The following is a 22,305-nucleotide window of genomic DNA, read 5'->3' on the forward strand; positions in this document are numbered from 1 at the left end:
AACAGAGGGAGATAAGGGAAAGGAGAAGAGTCAAAGCCTAGGCACTCTTGCCGAATATCAGAAACTCCTGCCAAATACATGTAGAAGTCAGCCAAATTAAAGAGTTCAAGAGTTTACCTGAGTAAAAAGAGTAAAATCAAGACCCTTGAGGCCGAAGTAACCGGATGTACCACCAAGATACTCCCCAAAATGAAGACCGCGCCCCTGACTCCACCCTAACTCCACCTGTTATGAATATTATAACTAGATGTTGCAATACTATGAATATTCATGTAAAATGATGTCATCTCCTAACAAGAATTGTATAAATATTCCAGCTGTTCACTGCCTGCTTCGGAGCTCTTTTGTCCAGTGAGAGCTGGGAGCTCCCCAATGTTGATTGGCAATAAATACCCTCCTGCTTATAGACTAAAAACTCTGTCTCTGAGCAGTCTCTCCGTGCCTTTTTGGGGCATAAAATTGGCATCATTGGCCAGACCACATAGGTGGAATGCATTCAAGGAGAAGAAACTGTTTTTAGGAAGCTGATGATCATAAAAGGATGATTTGAGGAATGAGATGTTCCCTGAACAGCAACCAGAGACCCTCAAGAAACCCCTACTCTAATTTAAATGAGTTCTGAGAAGCGATTTAAATGTGTGAAAGAATTCATGGGAATGTTTAGCATATATGTATGAGCTCCAGGAAGTGTAATGAATGTGTGTTAGTTACATAGATATAAGCTGATGTGTTGGATGCTGGGGATGTGCTGGGGATGTGCGTGTTAGGAGGAGAGATCCCCTATGAACCCTGTGCCGAATAAATGCCTACTTTCTTATAGTGAAATTACAGTGTTAGAGACTGCCAACAGAAGCGTCAACTAGTCTTGATTATTACTTATGTCTTTAAAAAGTTGAAAGTCTCTTGAATGACCTACAGGAAAACAGTTTAAATCTCTTTTTTGTGTCACTGCTGAAATTCAGTTTGTAATTTTAGCACCTTAATTGGGACTACTTAACTCTGAGTTAATCCTACAACTGAAGAATATGTGAATAAGAATGTCATGTTCTGGTTACTGATACTGTAGTCTCTGAGGCCGTGATTTTGGGGCAGTGTGATGGTGGTTTGTTTTGAAATAGGCCATGATAATTACAGGTAAGATTGTTCTGATACTTGAATCGTAATTATGATTTGCCATTTCTGTATGTTACTGCCAGTGTTTGTTGCTGTGTTTATCTAGACTGTTGGAGTTGCAAACATACTTAAAAAGAAAAATTTATATAAATTTAGCTAATCAATTAATATGCATCTTTCTAGGCACAAAGGATTTGTGGCCTGGTCATGACACAACATTGTAACTTTTGAGTTTTTAGCTTCTGCTTCTATAAAACACCAGGAAGCATGAAAGAATAGAAGAGCAAGCACTTTCTCCTGTTAATTTACCACTTTGTTTTGTTGCTTGTGTGTAGTGGGCTGTATTCTATGGGGTTTTGAATTTATTTTTTCCTCTACTTGCATAAGAGAGGTTTTCTTGACTGTTGTATCTGAAAAGGTTTTTTCTTTCATTTTATAGGAGGAAAATGGCTCAAGCTACTGCACCAGCAGCATCCATCCATGATGAGGAATCCTTAGAAAGCAGAATGGTCGTTAAATTTCTCATGTCAGGACTTGAGTCAATGGTTAGTAGAGAAATTAATCTGCTGCATCATAACTCTGTCTTAGCATTTGCAGGACTACAGCAGTATATTGCTTCCTGCTGGGCAGCAGGAAAGGTGGATTGTATCTTGTTGTGTGCTGTCCAACCAGCCATTCCTCTGTCTTGCTTGTGGTAAATCATGCTAACAGTCATCTTGTTTCTTGTTGTGGTGGTTGTTTTAAAAATTATTTTGTCAAATAAATAGGAAATATTTGTTGATTGCTCAGGTACAGCGTGGTTGAAAGGAAAGAGTGTGTTCTGATCTTTGTCATCCGTTATGTGGAGTGAATAAATTATTTTGAGGCTAATGCCTTGTCCTCAGCTGCTGTACCAACTCAACAAAACTTGTTCAGAAAATCTTCTTTTTAAATTGGCATATCACCTGTTTTGTAGAAGTTACCTAATTATTATGTGGTGTGGTTTAAGGTCGGCCAGGACTGTGAGTGGAAATACCCTGTTTCCTTGAAGTCGAGACACTGTCAAAGATGTGATTCTTTAAAATTGTTTTTTTTAAATGATAAGCAAACCCAAGCATTTTCTTTTTAGCAATGAAACTTTGAATGGGATAGTTACAAGATAATGGGTTGAAAGCCTTTTATCCCATTGGGTATATTAGATTCTTAAAGTCCTTGTGTCACTTTTTCCTCACATGCTGCAGTATAGGTCGCAGCAAGCTGATTGAATTACTAGGAGAGACTGACTTTTTGGTATCACTTCTTGATCATCTCACCAATTTTCTTGGGATCCTTGTTTTCTCCATAGGCTTCCTGCCTTAATTCTTGCCACAATTTCTCCTGGCAGAACACATGTAGGTGTCTGCAGGGATGGTGGAGACCTTCAGTTCAGGAGGAATTCACCTAAACCTGGGTCTAGCAGTCAGGACAAGGCAGAATGCAGGCAGCCATCCTGCTTGCAACCACACCTTTCTGAAGAGAACATGGTGTGCAAGAAGTGTGCTGTGAATGACCAAAACTCCTGTATGCTCTCTTGAAAGTAGGAGTTGGAGTAAGACACTCAGGATGATTAATATGAAAGTGATAATTTCACATGAATCGATGTCATAAATCATTTTAATTAGAAACAGTGCAATGTCTGACTCTAGATGAGGCCTTAATTTCACTAATGCATCTACAGTGTTTTTAAGATTTCTGATGAAAAGCGTTCCAGGTGTGTAAATTGTGCTTTGCTACTGGCTGGTGTTATGTTGCTTCTAGTACCTTCTGAAGGTGGATGCTGGCAGCCTAATGTCACGTACATTTCTTTTAACTGTGTCTTAGCTATAGTAATAAAAGCTTTTTCTTTTTCTTTTTATAGTGTAAAGAACTTACCAAGTCCAAGGCAGAAGTTGCCTGTATTGCTCTGTATGAAACAGATGTGTTTGTAGTTGGAACAGAAAAAGGAAGAGCCTTTGTCGACTCTAGGAAAGATTTTCAGAAGGATTTTGTTACATACTGTAAGTTCCAATGTTGTATTTTTATATGTCACAAGTTGCTTAATGTATATTATATAATACTAAACTTTGGGGAGGAAAATTCTGTGTGTTATGACTGCCTGCTATAATTACGTTGGCTATGGCAAAACCAGCCATTTAAGAACATAAAAATGATCAGTAACAATCTTGTTTGGAGTTTTATTTCAACAATGGCTGGAAATGTTCATTTTTTTCTTAGATAATATGACAAACTAGTACAATGGGAAGTATTAGACTGCCCACCCTCACAACACCTGCATTTCCTAGTGCACATTAATTTTATTTTGTACCCCCTCCTCCAAGCCTTTTTTTTCCACTTGTGAAGGCTGGCGTGGGTGCATTGAACAGGTAGAGAAGTACTTCTGTCAGCTGGGATGGTCCTGATTCTTCAGGTCACTTCATGTCTTATTAAAGCAGATGCGGAGTTTTAACAAGATAGTATTTTTTCATGTAGCTTTTTAATATCAATTTTATTTAGTAGACAGAATTTAATGACCTAAACTCACATCTGCATTACTTTTGTACTCCTTTAAGTACATTTAGGGTATGTTTTTTGTTTGATTTCATTTTTATAGTAAACCAGTGGAATTTTTGTGTTCATAAAACTTAATCCATCAACTGTGGGACAGTATTTTTAGGAGTTAGGTTTCAAAGATTCAGTGACTCTTTGGGGGAGCATTTAGGAAAGTGTTGGTGGTATACCCTGCCTAATAAATAGCAAAATGTACATTTACCTGCCTAGGGAAAGGGAGAAGATGCAGGTCAAGGGTTGGGTATGATAGAACAATCAGTCTGAGAACAACTGTAAAATGTTCTGGCTTGACTAATTAAATACTTGGGAAGCAACTATGTTTAGTCTGTAGCAGAAACATTTGCTCCTATAGATGCTTTTGGTGCTAACTAAAATTCTCCTGGAGGCTCTGTCTCAAGGTCATTTGGTTGTGGTAGGAGTTGATTTTTTTGCCACTGTCCTACTGGCATGGACAGTGGCTTTCTGTGCGCATACATACTCCGAGGGAAGTCACCACAATGTTACATTGTAACAGGTCACTGATACCAAAATGTAGAATTGCAACCTGATTGTGGAATCAAGTATAAGATGAATGTTTCTTTTTTTTTTTTTTTTATTTTTTACAGGAGCAGTTTTCTGATACTGCTGTCTATGAAAACTGCTAACTGAGTAATGGGCAGGGAGTTCAGTTTTTCACCTGATTTCTTTTTTGGTTTTGTTGCTTTAAGGGATTCCCTGAAGTCCTAGGTACTGTGTTTTATTGCCAGTACAGTGGTATCATGAGCCCTGATATACTGGAGACTTTGTATACTGCACACATCTATTGGTAGGGAGTCTGAGATTATGGGGATTTGGTGTTTGATCTCCTGGCTAGATCTGTATTTCAGATTTTTTACTGTGGGAAGCACTGGCTTTGTATCCATCCTTGTGTTTGGCTGTATCAGATGTGGTTTCTATAGATACGTGCAGGTGTTTAAACCCTGCATCAGTTGTGATGGTCCTCATCCTTTGCTTTATTGCAGTTACAAGGTTACTCGTTCTCCTGCGGTGGTTTTTTACTGTCAGGCTGACAGGATTAAACAATATCCACTTTGAAAACAATGTTTTCATTATGCTTCTTGCAGAACATCATGATGTAGATCTGTGTGAATAAGGCCAACTATTGTCTGTCATTGCTTTCATGGTTTCACTAAGTGTGCATCTCCCATGCTTTTAGGGGAGTTTTGATGCTGGAGGGAACAGTTCCTTTCCCCTGGCACCTTGTTTCTTCAGTTGAATATGAAAGCGAGCAATTGTCAATGTTAGTCACAATTTGAAGTGTTTTTCAGGAACCCAGGAAGAACACAGTTCTGTGTGTTTCTAACAAGTTAAGAGTTGGGCCCTTTTTGTTACGTTATGATTAAAACCCTAACTTTATGATTAATAAAAGCTTTCAAGTGATTCTTACCTTGCTGTTAGAACTAAACCTTTAAAAATTCATCTGTGATGTCAGTCTCTGGAACACATGGTGCTGACAATATTGAGAATTAGTTCTCCACTTGTGTAGGAATCTTCATTTTTCTTTAAATATAGAAGTCTGGTTACTAATCATGCCTCTGGTTATGTCTGACTCTGTGGAAACCAGCATGTATCTCCAGTCTTCACTTCTGCTTTTTCCACAGCTTGTTTGTATAATTTAAGGAAGTATGAAGGCTCAGGCTTCAAACATGCTGCTTATTTTTAGTAATAAGTATAATTTAGTGGGCTAAACTGCTGAAATATATATATATGAGGTTTATGAAGGAAGTAGCACTTTTTAGCAGTATAGGGCTGATAAAAATAATAGCAGTTCAGTGAAAGCAGCGCCGGAGTTTGGTTTCCTCAGGCTTTCATTCATGATGACTTTCATCCACATGGGCTCCCTGATGCCTTGCTGCAGGGCAAGGAGGAGCCCTGCCCATGTCTCATTACCTTTTCACCTTAAGAAAATGTGTTAGAAATGAATTATAGCAATGCTTTTTTCAATTTCAGTATACGTTGTGTAGTGAGTGTTTAAAAACCAATCTACAGGCGTTAATTATTTAAAACTGAGTCAGATAATGTATTTTTCTGAGCTGTGCTTAATGAAGATGGCTGCAAGCCCTGTTACAGTGAAATGGAATGTTTCAGTTGGTGTAGAACTGTATGTGCTTGTATGCAGAACATATGACTTGGGTAACCTGCAGTGTCAGATATTCTAAGCCTGTGTAAATTTGTATTGTATATAGAAAGAGTATGTTCTTCAAGCACCTGCTCATATTCAGCATATGGACAAGTGTGGATACTTGTGCGCTGTTAAGTAGTCAAGGTCATACATGTCTTACCCTAGCAGTAACTCTTTGTTTTAGTTGCTGTCCCCTGCTAAAGTGTATTGTGTGGTCCTCAGTTCCTCTTGCATGACCTTGGCAAGATAAAGTGCCTCCGTCCTCTCTGGATTGCTGTGGAGTTGTGGGTTATCAGCTGTCCTGAACAGGTGACTTATTCCTGGGGTGTCTGAAGAATGCTGTTCCCTTCATGTGTTCTTCTTTGTCATCTTGGCAGTTTCCCTTGAGCTCTGTGGAATAAAGATATTTACCCAGCACTGTGTGTTCCATCTCATCTGCCAAGGAGATGATTCTTCTCCAAGAATCCTGGTTGCCTCTGCTAGCATTTGCATTGGTACTGGCTGCTGCAGCATCCATATGTGGGTTGAGGGAAGCATATTCCTGCTAGTTCTACAGCTTCCAGCCAGCTCTCCCAGTTGTGCTGCTTTTTTTGTCTTTGGTGCCAGGGCTCTGAGCTCACTTGCGTGAGGTGGGGCAGTGTTGCATCTGTAGACAGTTCATCTTGGATGATAGGTCTTTATTTTTTGGAACCTTCATGTTACTTCTGGTGGCCTTGGGTTTCCACACTGATCTTAACAATGAGTCTGTGTGCTGGTTTGAAGGTAAACCAGCAGGGGAAATGAACTCAACTCAAAAGAGAGATTATAAGTCAGAATAACAATTTAATAGAATAACACAATAAGTACGATTATACAGACAAACAATTGGTTTTAACCCACAAAACCCAAATGTATAACCCAGCACCCTGGGGCATGACAGAGTGGTGTCCTTTGGGCCCCTGAGTCCAAAGTAAAAGGAGAGGGGAAAACCTGTTGGTGAGAGTGCTGTTGCAGTCTGGTTGAAAAGTGGTGGTTGCAGTCCAGTCGAGAGTGGTGGTTGCAGTCTGCTTTGGATCCCACGAGTGGTTAAAAAAGTTCCAAGCCTCCAAGGTTATATATTCTCCAGGCAGGAATGCTCAGTACTTCCCTCAGGGCGGGGAGTTCCACAAAAAGAGTGTGAGGACAAGGAGGCACCCTCCTATCTCGCAGGCCTCTTAACACCTAGTTTATAGCCTGAGGAGTCAGGCTGCTCTGGGCAGAAGGTGCAAATAGTCTGTTGATAACAGTTTCTGGGAAATGGCATGGAAGGCTATAGAATACGCAGTTTTGGGTTACACCCATCCAGTGATGAACTGGTCCCAGCTGTTCTAACTAGGACAGTCTGGTGTGGGCCAGAGTTGGCTTCAAGCCCTGCTAGAGACTTTGGCCCAGGGTCTTTTGCTCTGCTTACCTGTGTCTCCATGTCCATTCAGCCACAGGTTGCAAGAACTCCTTGTAACTTCAGGAATGTTCAGAATCTGAATGTTTTTAATGAGCACAGCCATTCCTTCTGCTCAGGATGAATGAATGGAACACAATTCTCCAAAGACCTTATGGGAAAAATTGCTCAGCTTTGGCTCCTCAGTATCTTTGGTATGTGAATTACTGTTTCCTTTTGGATATACTCCATTATCTGCAGGCAAATAAAATTATTCTTACCATAAACTAGGCTACCGTGGACCTGATTAAAGATCTGCAGTAGGCTTCTGTGTCATTGAATCCTTCTGGCCTTTGAGCAAATAGAACCATCAGGTTTTCTGGGGAATTCTTATTCTGACATTGTGCTCCCTTATGTCTGTGACTCTGCAACTAACGTAACAGTTCTGCAGTTTAAAGGGGAATGGAAAAAGCAAACAAAACCAGAACCTTGAAAGACTAGATCTTGCTGGTTTAAAAACCAAAACACACTTAAAACTGGCAAGTCTCTCATTGGTAGTTACTCAAGAGTCTCACTACTTGTGATATTACTTTGACCTGCTGTAATTTTCATACGAATACCTGAAATTGGCATTTTTGGACTCATAGTAGCTTGTCCCTGTATCCTAGAGAGTTCTAAGCATCTCTTACTGAAGTTATACCATGTCTAGTGTCTTGCTATGGTTGGTAGATGCTGGCTTCCTACTCCATACCTGTAATTATAGCTTTGCAGTGATTGTCCTCACTTCAGGTTTTGGCTTCCAAAGAAGCTGCTGTATGATCTCTTCTCTGTGGAGGATGAACTTTTTAGTTCAATATCCAAGAAGGTTTCAAATGCACATATGCTGTGCTGAGCCCCTGACAGCCGGAAGGCAAGCTGTATTCTCTGGGTATGCTTTCGTCAGAGGTGATGGCTTTGCTCAGCTTACTTCAGGAGATCTCACAAGCAGTGAGTACAAGCTCTGTGGTTGTGGTTGTGATGCTCATGTGTCTCCATGACAACTTTCCTGCAGACAAATTTGTGGAACTGGCAGGAGTCATCCTCTGTGGAAAAGTGCACATGGACACTACGGCCCAAAGGCCAACTGTTTGTTTGCCTGTCATTATCTGTTTTGTGCTGTTCCTTACTGACGAGAGGTGCATGCGCTCCAAGTTGCCTAGCTAATACATTTTTTCCAAAGTAGAAGTATTTTGTCAAATAAAATAGTCAATACTTTTGTGATTGAGGTTTAAAAAAATTTTATGACCATGGGTGCAATTAGTTCTAATACTGGCAATAATAAAAGCAGTGGTAGCAATAGGACCAGACGTACAAAACAACTTATATGCCTAAAAATACAGAGCAAAGCTTCTGAAAGTCTCTGTGACATCCACTTGTAGGCATCTAAATAACTCATAAATCAGGATTTTTGGTTTTAACTGTGTTCTCTTTGTAGGCGATCATATCTAAAAAGCATGGTATAGAAATATGTGACTTCAGTATTTTTTAACCAAAGCTCAGTAAAGTGTATAGCATTGGTATAAGTATAAATATAAATTTTCCCATGATGCAGCTCTGATTGGCATGTCTTGCTGCTTTCTTTCATTTTTTCAATGTTTACATGTTTGATCTTGTCTATGTATTATCTGCGTACTTTCACCTAAGCAGTGTTCAACAGACTGTGGTACTGCAGACCAGAGAGCATCATGCACAGATCTGATATTTAGAATATGGTAGGTGGGAGTCAAGCTACAGTAGTGAGAAAATTTATATTAACTCAGTAGCTCTGTGTTAATTTTAGACTGGTGCTTAAAAATGTCTTTGAAATCTGCTGAGATAGCCCCCTACACTGCAGCTTGCTAGTTAGTGTGGGTACTGTTCTGCTAGTTTGGATGTAGTCCTTTCATGATACTTTACTTGGATGCTGCAGTAATGATGTAAATAAAGTATTAATACAATTGATTTGCTTCTTCGTTACTATTTTGATTACCTCTGATTGTACAGTATTCTTGTCATGCCTGTAGTAATTCAGAAGCAGTATCTAAATGGAGTGTTTAGCTTTTCAGCTCTAAAGCAGAATGTCTCAGATTTGAAACTGAATAGACTGAATCCCCTGACCTATATGGAAGCAACCTGATACCTTTTCAAGTATTACTCTAATAACAGAGATTATTAGTGAGTCTAACTGCTATCAGTTGTGTTTGTCTGCATTATACCTTAAGGGCAGTCTTCATTATCATTTTTGATTATGTGCTATGGTATTATAGTGAAAATACCATTCTGAAACTAGCTGACATCTTTTTATATTGCTCAGAGCCTAATCCCTTGATACTAATGCAGCTAGTTCAAAAATACCAGTTCTTTTTGATGATCATGTGCCAGTGTGGAAAATGATTTCCCACAGTCATTTTCTTTGGCCCTAAACTTTTCTGTTGCCAGCTGAGACTTCTGTGGCTTTTACGCTCCTGAAGCTACAGAATATTTTGGAAGAAAAAGGAGACATAAATAGTAAATCAAAGAAAAACAGCAAGAGCCTACTTTAAATGCAAATGGGGGCTGTATCTGTGATCCTTATTTTAGCTTTGGTCAGCCAGTGCACTTCAAAGTATATTACACTGTATGAAATTCATAGCAGGAGAAAAGGAAATAATTGAAGTTGCTTTTTAAAGGTGTGACTGTCAAGATACTTTCCTGTTGCCAAGCCAGAGCTGGTTTACACCTCTGTAACTCTTGACCTTTCTTTCATGCCCAGTTTCCTTGCATCTATTTGGAAGTGGCCCCTTAAAAAAACCTCTGTGAAGAGTTTGTTCTGTTTGAGTATCTGCTGGAACAGCCTCTTCCCAGTCACTGTTAATGGGAACTTACTCAGCTGTGGCTCTCAGTTGTGTTCCTGAGTTTTCACCTCCCTTTTTGCAGCAAATGACTTGGAATAACTTACACTTCTGTCAAGGTTCAGACCAGCAGAGATAAATGGCTGCTCCTGGCCACTCTGACTGTAGCTTATCACCATTGTCCCGACTAACTGTGCTGGCAAACATGATGTATTTACCCCTGCCATGTCTGTCACTTGGTAGTTGAGACCTGGCATCTCTGGTGGTGGAAGGGATTATGTTACTGTTCTCTTGTCCTTTTTACATGACCAGGTTGCATCGTGCCTGTTTAGTGATGTGTTAATGCTAACCTGCCTGTCTCTGCTTGGGATTAAATAGGGAACCATTTCCTAATCCGTTTTCTTGGAAGAGGTGTGGGCAAGGTAACTGCTGGCTTTTTCTTTCCTGCTTTCTTTCCTGCTTCTGCTCTTGTGCTCAGGCCTCTGTGTGACTGTAAAACCTTAGCACTGAGAGTTAGTTCTGGGGGTCCCTATCTCTCAAGGGTGGTACAAAGATGTCTAGAGTGCCCTGATTGCTACAGCTTATGGAATATCTTTATTTAATAAAAAGCATAATGCTTCAGATGTTCCTACTGGAAAGCTAGGACACTTTATTACGGACATTGTGTCTGCCACCAGCACTTTGGAATTCTGCTTTTCCAGTCTCCTAAAGTATTTACATTGTACGCTGAAGCCTAGTTCATATTTTGCATCTGTTTTTGCCTGACCCCTAGTTTTTGGGGGAGTTTTTCTGTTGTGGTTGTAACCACTTGATAAATTAACTGTACTGTGTTAATTTTTTTTGGATTTAAGTTTCAGTTACTTTCTATTTTGCATTTGCAGAATGTTGCTATGAAAGATTTGACCAAGTTATTCCTAATAAATCATGTGCTTAGCAGTTAGTTTAAAAATAATATTTGTAGCACTTACCCAGCAGCTGCAGTTGCAAATAATAAAATCCAAAGCAATCATCTCCATCTGTCTTACGGTAAGAGCTGTGGGTTTTTTGCCATCGCTGTCTCCATTTAACCTCACTTAAATGGTTCAGCTTGCAATCCTCTTCTACCTAACCGTTTGCAATGCAAATAATGTAGTTTCTGTACTGCATATTTTTCACATATTAATATGTGTTCATAATCTGAATTCCGCATTAATAGTCTAGATGAAAATAATTTTCCTATCATTTAGCTGGACCTTGTGGCCTGCTATTTTCTGCTTTCTACTACTGCCCGCTTTCTACTACTTGCCCTTTCTTTTTCCCCCAACTTCCTGGACTGCTTTACCTTAAGTGGATGATGGCCAGCCCAGCTAGTCAGGCATTTCTTATAGTTTCCTTTGCAAGCTCTTTCTCATGGTATTAGGAGTGAATTGATCTGCTTTTCCTGAGTTTTACATTACTGGCAGTTTCTCTTGTTTTACAAGTCAGTTCACCCCTTTTAGCGAGTTCTCGAAAAGCAGCATGCATTTTCAAAAATTCTGCTACATAGTTAGATGCAAGTTATTTTGCCTCTCTTCCGTGGCAGTGCTTTCTCTGCTTCCATCATCTACCTCTCTTCCCTGTAGAAATGTCAGGAACAAAGACTCTTGCGGGTCATGTGCTAGTCCGGATGCCTTTTCTTTCCAACATCCTTAGCTTTAGCCATGCCCTGCCTAGCTCAGAGCTCCCTGGTATTTTTCTGGGGTCATTTCAGAGCTGGGTAACTTGTACAGCTGGGTTGTTTGGCTTGACTGCCCCAAAGCTTTCATGTTCTGTCACTGCCTAGCCAGCTAAGGGGTATGAAGTTAACAGCCGGTTTAAAAACTTACAGGGAAAGTTCAGTCCCATTTTCCCAGAAGCCACCCATCTTGATCCCTTGGAGTCGAAAACAAATAGAAAATTACTGGAGACAGACAATCTTTTTGAAATTCTATGGCTCCTAAATTCTGCCTCAGGTGATTTGCTTTTCTTGTGGAGTAGGTGATTGTTTGATAATTATAAAATTAATTTTCTTTACTTTGAGGATATTTTCCAATTTCACGAACTTTACAGTGGTGGTCTTAAAAAGCTCACAGATAAGCTGGGTGGATGCATTCTAAACCGAACCTAAATGCTTTTAGCCACATACACATTTACTTTCTCTCTTTCATTGCTCATAGTTATGTTCATGCAGTAATTTTCCTTAAGCACATAGTAAAATATATCTATGTGAGCGTTGTCACAAAATCATTGTTGCCCTTAAGTTGCCTCTCAGAGTGCTTATGCAGGAGTCGCATTCATACTCTTATGATTACTTCTTAGCTTTCTCTACCTGGAGGATTAAAAGCCACCTGATTAAAAATCATCTGATGTTTCAAGATGCCTTATGTGCCATGGGACTGACAGCTCATTTTTCTGCCGAAGCTTGATTTTTTGGTTTCTTACTCTATGGTGAGATGTGGACAGTGCTGGGTTTGACACTTGTCTACAATGTGACCCAGCAAGGCATGCTCTGCTCCACAGGAGAAATGCAGCCTGCCTTCTCCCAACACAGCTCTCCCCTTATCTCTGGGTCAGGTGCTTGGCAGACAGACACTTATGGCCTCTTTTAGTCTGCTGCGCTCAGACTGTGTGGACCTTAGAGTAAGTGCTGAGCTGTGTTCTCTGTGATGAAGAGAGCTATATCAAATTATAAGCAGCTGCTTCAGGCAGGAAGCTATAGCATCCGCCCATACAGAGGTCAAGGTTTAGCTGTCCAATTGCTGACTTGCAACAAGAAAAAATTACCAAATTAAAATTTCATCATTTCAAATATTTTTGTTCCATCATAAACTTTCTTGTAGGAGGACTTTTTTTTTCCTGTAAAGCAACCTATTCATTTTATACTATATCTGTTTTATAAGAATGGAGATAGCTGGGAGATTCCTTTTCCAGCCAAGTGGTATGCTGGACTGTCAGACCCAGAGAGAAGGATATTCTGAATATCCAACACACCTGGATAGTACAAGAAGATAAGAGACACTTAGGTATATATGGACTCTCAGTGCAAAATGAGCATTGTTGGGAATTGGGGAATTGTAATCCTCCTGAATCTAGAAGAGTTTTTGCAGAGTAACTGGATTTCTCCTGCAGTATGCTCACAGCTGTGTAGAATGCTATTCTTTTACATATAACCATTCCTCCCCCTTCATGAGCTATTTACCCTGTAAATACAGCCCCCTCATCCCTCTTTACCACTAGATCTTGTTGCATATGTCCCAGGCACCCTCTCCCTCTTCCAAAGGTAGCCTGAATCCTGCTTCCGGCTCCAGTAATTGTAGCGAGGGTTCAGCAGAACCTGTGAAGTTGTGTACCCTCTAAGTGATCACGTGTCCTTCAGTGCTGCCAGGAGGAGTGAATGGCTGCTACATTTGATAAATTGTGCAAGGCTCTCACAAATCTTGCTGTGCTTGAAAATCAATCTTGTTTGTCAGACTTGATTAATATTGGCCAAAGAATGTGGGAGAGATTAGGGAGGCAGATGCATAATGTAAGCTTAAGAAAATGGATAAAAATCATGTAATAAAAAATCCAATAAGGATTTCTCTTCTAGTTAAGAAAGAAAATTTCTCTATCTCTCTGTCTGCTTTTCATTTTAGTGTGAAGTGGGTAGTGTTGTCATTTTAATTTTGGTTTGTGTATTATTTTTAAAAAGTGTGGGTACACTTTTGAGAAGCTGATGGCAGTAAAGGCATTTTCAGCGAATCAGTTTCTTACATGGAAAAAACCCCACTCGACAAGCAACATTACATGGAGCTGTAAATGGAAACTGGTGTCTCTTATCCCCGAGTCCACAGGCAAGTCTTAAAAACTGTCATTAATTAAGCACCTGTGTTACAGGTATATAATTATATCCCACTTCTGTGTTATTTTTCGTGTTCTGATAGGCCCTGTGATACTGCAGAGAAAGCAAAAGTTTCAGGCCTCAAGAGCTGGAAAGCTCGATGTCACATGGAGGTGGGTTTCCAGGGCATGAAGCCAGATGTGTGATCTGAAGAGGAAGGACAAGATTCTCTTTTAAATGAAGATATGAGTTTTTAAGATGATAAATGTGGTTTTACTAAAAGCATTGCTGCTTCAGCTCATTGCACAGCCCATTTGTAGTCAGTTGTTCAAACTGATGTTTGTTTTCTTGTGTCAGTGTAGAATTCTGATGCCAGGAGTCCTGGTGATGCACATCGCAGTGTGTCAGGCTTACTGCTGTGCTGGCTCGTGGGGAAGTCATGACACAGCATCAGCATTGATCATGCTCTTGCACACAGGAACACAGATCTTCCTTGCCTTTCCTTCCAGGTAGGCAAGCATACCTCTGTTGTTTGCTGGATGACTCTCAGTAAATCTTTGCAAGAACTGAACGACGAGAAAGAAAGGCTGCCACCTGAAGCCATCCCTTTTATTTGCTTTTTAATATTGAAAGTGTTGTTATTCCCTCACTCCTTTTGCAATGACTTTTGCTCAGAGACTAGAACCAGATGTAGGGCTGAAATCCTCTCTATTCTGCATGATGATGGCTTGTTTCCAGCTCCTCCTATTTGGCAGTAAGAGACGTGTACTTAAAATATCCTTTGAAGGAGACAAGAGCTGTTGTGGCAGAACTCAGATCCCTTCTATAAAAACTTCAGCGAAGCACATACAGCATAAACAAACCAGAATGTAACAGAATTGCTGCATAAGATGTCATGCTCAGCAGTAGAGAGCTATGGGACCCTCCATACTGGCATTTTACCTTTTCCCTGGTGACTCTGTTGGTCCTTCTTTTCTTGGCAGTTTTGCATTTTATTTTTACTGTGTTATCTTCTCCTGAGACTAATAGTGTTTTCTACTTCTTCATGCCAAAAAAAGGTCTCCTTGGACGTGTCTCTTAATTCATCGTTCTTAATCCTCAGAGGGTGATATTTAGAAAGGTTGTAAGGAGAATATAGTTATTCTGGTGTAAATTCAAGTTTGCTCATTGCTTATGTACATAGATATGTGCATTTACTTCTAAGGCAAATAAGATCTTAGGATTTTCTGGCAGGAATCCTTCTTGAGCATCTCTAGTATAAACTGGAGGGACTAGGTACTGGCAGTTTGAATAACTTCCTATTTTATTATTTTATTTTTGCCTATTTTTTTAAAATAACTACCAGGTGTTACAGAAGAGGACAGGGCTGCAAAACTGCAGGAAACGAAGACTACACCAGCTGAAACAGGGGTAAACAATCTGACAGGGGATGTTGTAGACCTGGAGACTCTTAGAAAGTCTGTGGAGGACTTTTTCTGCTTTTGCTATGGTGAGTGCTTTAAAATTTTCTGAAGAGCTGTTCTAGGTTTCTAAGTTTTTATTCCAGCTGGGAGGAAGAAACTGCACAATCTTAACCTTCCAACTACACTGCTATTTTTAGAAACTTTTAGTAGCTGTTTCTAAAAACTACACATATAGTGGTTAATTTGCTTCTTGATGTGTTTTGTGGGATGTGATTTCAGATTATTACCCAGTGCCATGTTAATACCAGCAGCACTTGGTTTCTGAGGAGATTTGCATCTGCACTTTGCTTTTGCTCCAGTCCTCTCCAAAGTTACAAGGAGAGAGACTCATTCTTTTGCTAACTTGAGCAATCGTGACCTCAAAACAATTTCTACTTTTTTTTCTAGGTGAAGCTTTAGGAAAGTCAACGATGGTACCTGTGCCATATGAGAAGATTCAGAGGGACCAGTCTGCTGTGACAGTGCAGGGCCTACCCAAAGGACTTGCGTTTAAAAATCCAGCAAATTACGATGTTTCAACCCTGAAATGGATTTTGGAAAACAAGTCAGGGATCTCGTTTATTATCAAAAGGTTATTTGCTCACTCTCTTGCACTAGTCTGTCCAATTCAGTTTTGTACTTAAATTAAGTAAAGTTAATTTTAATTTTTAAATAGCTACATTACAGACTGTTTCTCTTAAACAGGAATGCGCTCTCTGTAATGTTACACTACCAAGTAATTAATGATGTCTTTGCTAAAGCTGAGTTTTTCTTTCCATATTTCCACACAGGCCTTTCCTAGAACCAGAGGAACACATAGGTAAGTTACTGCTTACTCAGACTAAACAGAAACAGATTGCAATTTGAGTTTAGATAGCAATGTAGATAGAATATTTGGTCATGTCCATAAAGCAGCAAACTGTGCAGAAATTTCTAGACCGTGAGTTGCCTTACTTATGAAACTATAACCTTTTCCTTTATGCATTCTACCAGGAGCAAATCATTAGAGATTAAATTCGTTCTATTTAATTTTTCATCTGTTTATTGAATTTAAGTTTAATGTGGATTGGATAGTATCCTAGGGAAGGGAGAATGGAACTTGCGAAGGACTGCATTGCATTTTTAGAAGATACCAAAACTTTGCAGTGCTTATGTTCCACTACAGAGCTGATTTTGGCATTTATATTTAATTTTAAAAATTAATTTAATCTTCTGAAGTGGCTTAGTGTTGTAGTTCCTATGAAAGCCTCTATATATCAAAAAAATCTGAGCTAGAGTAAGTTTTGTAAAACCCTAAAAGACTCAATTCTAGCTTAGAAGAAATACCTTCTGTTCCTTTCATGGGATCATGTTGCTTTACTTGCTAAATGAATATATGTGAGGATTCATTTAAGAAAAGGATGAAGCAATCTGTAGGAATGTAGTAAAAAAAGAAGAGTTTAATTTCTTAGGTGAAACAGATGGAAGTTGATGCTTGATTAGTAAAATTAAAAATGTGTTGCTTGTGCTCGGTTAGAAGATTAGAGATTGGGAAATTACAAAGATTCTGGTAACAATATAGTTCTATTGAAAATGCAATGTAGGTTTTCAGCGTGGTTAATGACATGCTAAAAATATAAGTTATTTGTGTCTAGCTGTAATTTAGGACTAAACTTAATCTATATGAAACTATCATTTTCTTTTAACAGAGTTTAGGTGAAAGACTTGTTTATCCTTGTTTCCCAAGATTTTCACTTAGCATCATGAAAGACAGCAGTACATTTTACCATGCACATCTAAATAGATTTTATATTGGTGTTGCTTTATAGATTATTAAGGTAGTTTAATGAGATCTTTCTCTCATTATCTGTGAATACAGAAAATACACACATGTACTTGTAAAATGTAAACAGGTTTTTGCTTTGTGAAATCAATGTTATATTTTCAATTTGTATTTAAAGTAAATGGAGTACAGGAAATTCAAATACTGTTTTTTGACTTTCAGGAGCTCATATGACAGATGCTTCACATTCAGTTATACCTCTGGGTGGAAGGTAAACTTAAAATAATGTAGCTTTCTTTTTTGTATCAACTATGCATTTGCATGTGGTTTATCTTTCTCTTGGTGTGCTTTTTCTGCCCAGCTGACCTTTAGATAACTTTTGTTTGCTTGGCATTATAAAAACATCTTCTCCTTCTTTGGACCATTATTTATGGAGAAACCATTACAAGTTAAACAAATGGCAAAGTGTCTCTGTGGTTTAATTGGCCCACGGAGTGTTCTTAATTCACAGTTTGTCAGTCAGGGATAAGTTTGCCACAGTTTATGGTATAACAGGGGGAACAGATGTCAAGTTGCTTCCTTCCCCCTCCTCAGTTTGAAAGAAACCAAAAGTAATTTTTTTGGTTAGTAAATGAAGATATTATAGTTGGAATACATAAAAAATTGGTTAATGTAAAAACAGGCCTTAATTTTCTGTGCTTCTGTGATTGCTTCTCATTAAATGCTAAACATGATTTGAATATTTTGTATGCCCCAAACAATGTAGGGATAGGAGATTCCTGGCAATTCGCATGATATGAGTCAGATAAGCCAATATGCAGTTTTTTACTTTTGTGTTCTTGTTGGAAATAATTCTGGGAGATTGATTTTACTTGACGGGTTGTAAAGCTTGAGGAACTTCCCAGAAATGTGATGTTTGTATTTTATAATGTCAATCTGCTTGATTTGTTTATTTTTGTAGTTGTCCTCCTATTAAAGTGAAGATGGAGCCAAGCGGAGATTCTGGTATGTTCAAAATTTTGCCCTTAAAACTCTCCACTTTTCGGTTGGAGTTTTTATCAAATATTGAACCTTAGCTAAATGCTTCCATCTCAAGAGGGAGGAAATTTGTAATATACTGTAGACTAAAATAATTTATCTTTAAGTAGTTTAGAAAAGAGGAAATTCTTCTGTTTTGTTTGGATTTGTTCTAATTCAAAATATCTTTGTCCCTAATGGGAAACAAAAAAACTGTGTTTATTTGTTAATATTACTAATGTATTGAAAATAACAAAATGTCCATTTTCTAGCCAAAATGGAAATGTGAATAAATACCAAGATGTGTTATTTGTTATTAAAAAATTACCAACCCATTCCTAAGTTGCCTTGAAGATAACAGATGATTCCCCTAGCCACTGTGATCTGTGGCAGAGCAATGCTTAAGAGTCTGCTGTGAGGTAAAGGCATGGATAACCTGTTAAAGCCAGTGAGGCAGCAAGTGTGCTGGAAGATAAGGTGGTGACTTTCCTTTTTCTTAGGTTGGGCTGCGCTGCTCACTTTCCTATAAGAATTAAGTTTTTGTATGTAGTCCAGTTTCTTGATCTAGTTCTTTGTGCTTCACAACTTTTAATTTGTGGTTTAGGAACCCTGTGTGGTTAACATTTAGCCTGACATACACCAAGGGTTAACTTGAACTTTTTGCCAAGTCAGTCCCAGCTCTTTCCTATGCTGCTTTCTACACATTTTCTTTTGTCAGAAAGTTTTGAAAACATTTTAGAGAATGCTGTCAAGGCTTATGGAGGGGGTATGTGTTGCTCTATCAGCAGTGCAGTTTGATGCAGGCTGTATCTGAACTTGTCTGCACAGAGAAATGAGCAGGAGCAGGTCTACGAGTATTTTCAGCACGATGAGTGGTAAAATATATTCTTTTTCTGTGGTAGCATGCAAAAGGAAGGAGCCCATTTTAAAAAAATCTTCAGATCTGAAATAGCATCTGCAGGGACACATTTAGTTTGTAGGAAAGCATTTAATCCTGGATCCTTTCGGAGGGTGACCAGACTGAAACATAAGAAACCAGCAGGTCACTTTTTTACCATTGTTTTAGCTCAAGGAATGTGTAGTGTCTTTTCTTCTTTCTTTCTTCTTTTTTTTGACAGAGACCAACAAGGATCTTGGTGGGTGCTGTTGTTTGGGTTTTGTAAGAATCCGCTTATTACTATTTTCCATATTTCATTCCTTTGTTGCTAATATAGGAATTTCTTTGGAAATGGCAACGGTACCAGTCAAGGGGGAATCAGATGATCCTGACTACCATAGATTTAATATCCCAGGTAATGATAGTAATTTTCATATGTGTTTATCTCATGAAAGGGTTGGTTGCATAAGTGTTGCTCTCTCCACGCCTCTCCGTTTACTTATTTTTGGTCATTAAACACGCAATTACATAGCTCTGTTAGGATACAGCATTTCCATGCTGCCTATCATTTAAGTTATTCTGAAGAGTGCCAAAAGAACTAAAGAACAACTTCATCCAAACCCATATGTGTGTGTTTGGTCTGAAGGAGAAGTTTCAGAAGTCTTACAAACTGCCTGATGTTTTTTTCTGAGGATCCAGTGTGCAGACTTTATAACTTCAGTGACTTCCTTAAACAGGAAATAATGTTTCTAGAGCACTGCTTGAATCTTTTCTTTAGTTTGAACTTTCTGTAACTGTAACTGTAATGAGGGCAAGCTGCCACACATCTCTCAAGCATAGTTACATGTTAACAATGAAGTGCAAAACAGCATATCCCTTCATTTTCTAATATTATATATTACTGGGCTAACATTTTTGTGCATGTTTAGATACAAAGATTCTCGAGATTATTTTCTAATGTGCTTTAAAAATAACTACAGGATTGTGGCATCAATATTCTCATCCTGACATATCTCAGGTAGTGTACGAGCACCGTTCAGAGAGGTCTCAACTATACAGCATAGCAAAGTGTTGCCCCTCGAATGCAGAATTGCCTAACCTTGGAGAAGGAGGGGTTTACAGGCGTGATTTCATGTAATAAAAATAGATACTGATTTGGGGACAACCTAATCATTGTTCCCTCCAAAGCCAAGTCCTCTCATCTTTCTGCTTTTCATCCCCATTGTGGTTTTCCATTTCACGAATAAAACCTATGTCACAACTTGGCAAATATCCCCCAGCGTAACCCAATGCCATCTGAAGGGGGTCTGCTCTGAAATTGCATCCTTACAAAATAGTACCCATTGTTCTGCAGCATATTTGTCTGAGCTGAAAAATCCCAGTTATACAATATACTTCCATAGTGAAGTCTAAGCAGTGTGGATTTGAAGGGGGGGATTTGAGTAGATTGGTAGAAGTGATGGGGTGCTCTGAGTTAAAAGAGATATTCCCATGTCAAGTCATGCCAGCTTCCCTGGAGTAAAGCAGCTTCCCCTTCATTCTTTGAACAGGTACCACTCTGATTCAAGCCAAAGGTTGTCCAAACTGTAGAGAGCTATAAACTCTGGAGTCATATAGGGGTTTGTGTGTGCGTGGTGGTGCTGTGCAGGAACTGAACCTTCAAAAACTGCAGTTATTCTGAAGTGTGTTCCAGTATTGCCTTTAGAGAGACATGCTACAAAATAAAGCAAATGGTCATAGTTTTTGCTAAAAATAGCCTACAGCTCATCCTTCCAGTGTAGCTGCAGGAGAACCAGAGCATTAAATGGTAGGATTTTAGGAGTGTTACTTTAATCAGTTAAGTGTCATTTGTATGCTGGTTTCTGCACCAGCCCCTTTTAACCAATCTGTCTGTAGCATTCAAAAGAGCTGTTATTATGAAAAGCAAACAGCCTTGGACAGTGTCATAAGTTATTTTAATCTCTCTGAATTTATGTATTTAACGTAGGTAGAAATTTGAAAGGCAAAGAGTACTCCTTAGGAATATAAATTTTACAAACAGGAAAGAGATAAAGCTGATTAAAAATTCATTGAAAAAGGGCAGAAACATCAACATTTTTTGTTTTAAAATTAGTTCATTCACACCAAAAAAAATGAAAACCTGCTGTTCTGCATGAGTGTCTGATTGTTCGGTAGTCCAAGAAATGCACACACCTGACAGTAGCCCCTCAACATTTTTATTCTGTTGAACCAGGTAAGTAAGGACTTATAGATACTTAATATTTAACACAGTCTTTCCGAAGTTCAGCGTTACAGAAAGTATGAAATGAGAATATAGTATATGAAATTAAGAGCTACTTGGCAAATTTCTCTATAGGTGTTTGTTGTGAGACACCCTTTAAAAACCCTTCTCTTTATTCCCAAGCAGGCCCTTCGAAGACATCAGACATGGATGAAAAATCTGGTCTTGCAAAAAGTTACACAGGTAGATCTTTTAGTTGTATTTTTCTTGTTTTGGAAATTGAATATGTGAACCCTTGATTTGCAATAAGAGTGAGGGTATTGGAACTAAAACATCAAAAGAAGTGAAAATTTCAGTTGCTTTAATTTCCAGGTGTTCAAGAAGAGAAACGTGTAGAAGGGAATCTCATTTCTTCCTTTTATAAATTCAGGACCGAGCATCAGATTTATCACTAGTGATTTGTGTGAATAGGTATGTTTCTCAAGAAATTCAAACTGTTTAATAATTGCTTATTAAGTTTAATAAAAGTCTGCTTATAAATTGTGAGTCCAACTTGATCATTTCTCTCCATTGAGTGTGAGATGAATGGACACAAACAGAAAAAAGTGAATGGGAAGTCTGTGTTTAGTGGAAGCAATTCCTTACTGCATCTCAGCAATAGCTGAAATAAATTTACCCCAAAATTGTGCAATTTTTTTCAGCTTCTTACAGTTTGTATTAAAGATACTGCTTTCCCCATTTCCAAACACCAGAAAATACACAACTGCATTTCAGCGTGTTAATTTCTTCATAAGCTCAGAGTGCTCCAATGGCCATGAATTTTTAAGATTCAGAAAATGAGTCTTCTGTGTGTTGTTCATGTGAACATTATACCTCTAGATTTTACCTTGTGAAAATCCTTACATTACACAGTTGGAGTTAAAAGTTTCTTTTGACATTTTACTGTAGTATCTTTTTTTCCTTTATATTTGTAAAGAAACCCATGAGTGTGGCTCCATCTCCATACTCCATCTTACAGAGATCTGAAAGAAGATGCTCTTGAAAATGCACAAGTGCAACATTACTGTGCCAGAATAAGTAAAACA

The 22,305-nt window shown here is 38.7% G+C and overlaps 1 protein-coding gene across 23 annotated transcripts in view; it reads left to right on the forward strand.

Annotated features, from left to right (window-relative positions):
- GTF2I (general transcription factor IIi) overlaps positions 1–22,305 on the forward strand; it is a 112,268-nt gene that overhangs the window by 9,165 nt on the left and 80,798 nt on the right. For 22 of the 23 annotated variants that reach the window (XM_032707808.1, XM_032707810.1, XM_032707813.1 and 19 more), the window contains exons 1-10: positions 1,091–1,134; positions 1,553–1,658; positions 2,990–3,128; positions 15,247–15,390; positions 15,752–15,935; positions 16,135–16,163; positions 17,328–17,376; positions 18,067–18,110; positions 19,337–19,414; positions 21,404–21,463. In XM_032707808.1, coding sequence (XP_032563699.1) covers positions 1,097–1,134; positions 1,553–1,658; positions 2,990–3,128; positions 15,247–15,390; positions 15,752–15,935; positions 16,135–16,163; positions 17,328–17,376; positions 18,067–18,110; positions 19,337–19,414; positions 21,404–21,463 — 871 coding nt within the window. In that variant the 5' untranslated portion in view covers positions 1,091–1,096. Of the gene's footprint in view, positions 1–1,090; positions 1,135–1,552; positions 1,659–2,989; positions 3,129–15,246; positions 15,391–15,751; positions 15,936–16,134; positions 16,164–17,327; positions 17,377–18,066; positions 18,111–19,336; positions 19,415–21,403; positions 21,464–22,305 lie in introns of those variants that run through there. The other variant, XM_032707809.1, reaches the window with a different exon arrangement.

The sequence above is a fragment of the Chiroxiphia lanceolata genome, chromosome 20 (genome assembly GCF_009829145.1).
Source record: "Chiroxiphia lanceolata isolate bChiLan1 chromosome 20, bChiLan1.pri, whole genome shotgun sequence".
NCBI lineage: Eukaryota > Metazoa > Chordata > Aves > Passeriformes > Pipridae > Chiroxiphia > Chiroxiphia lanceolata.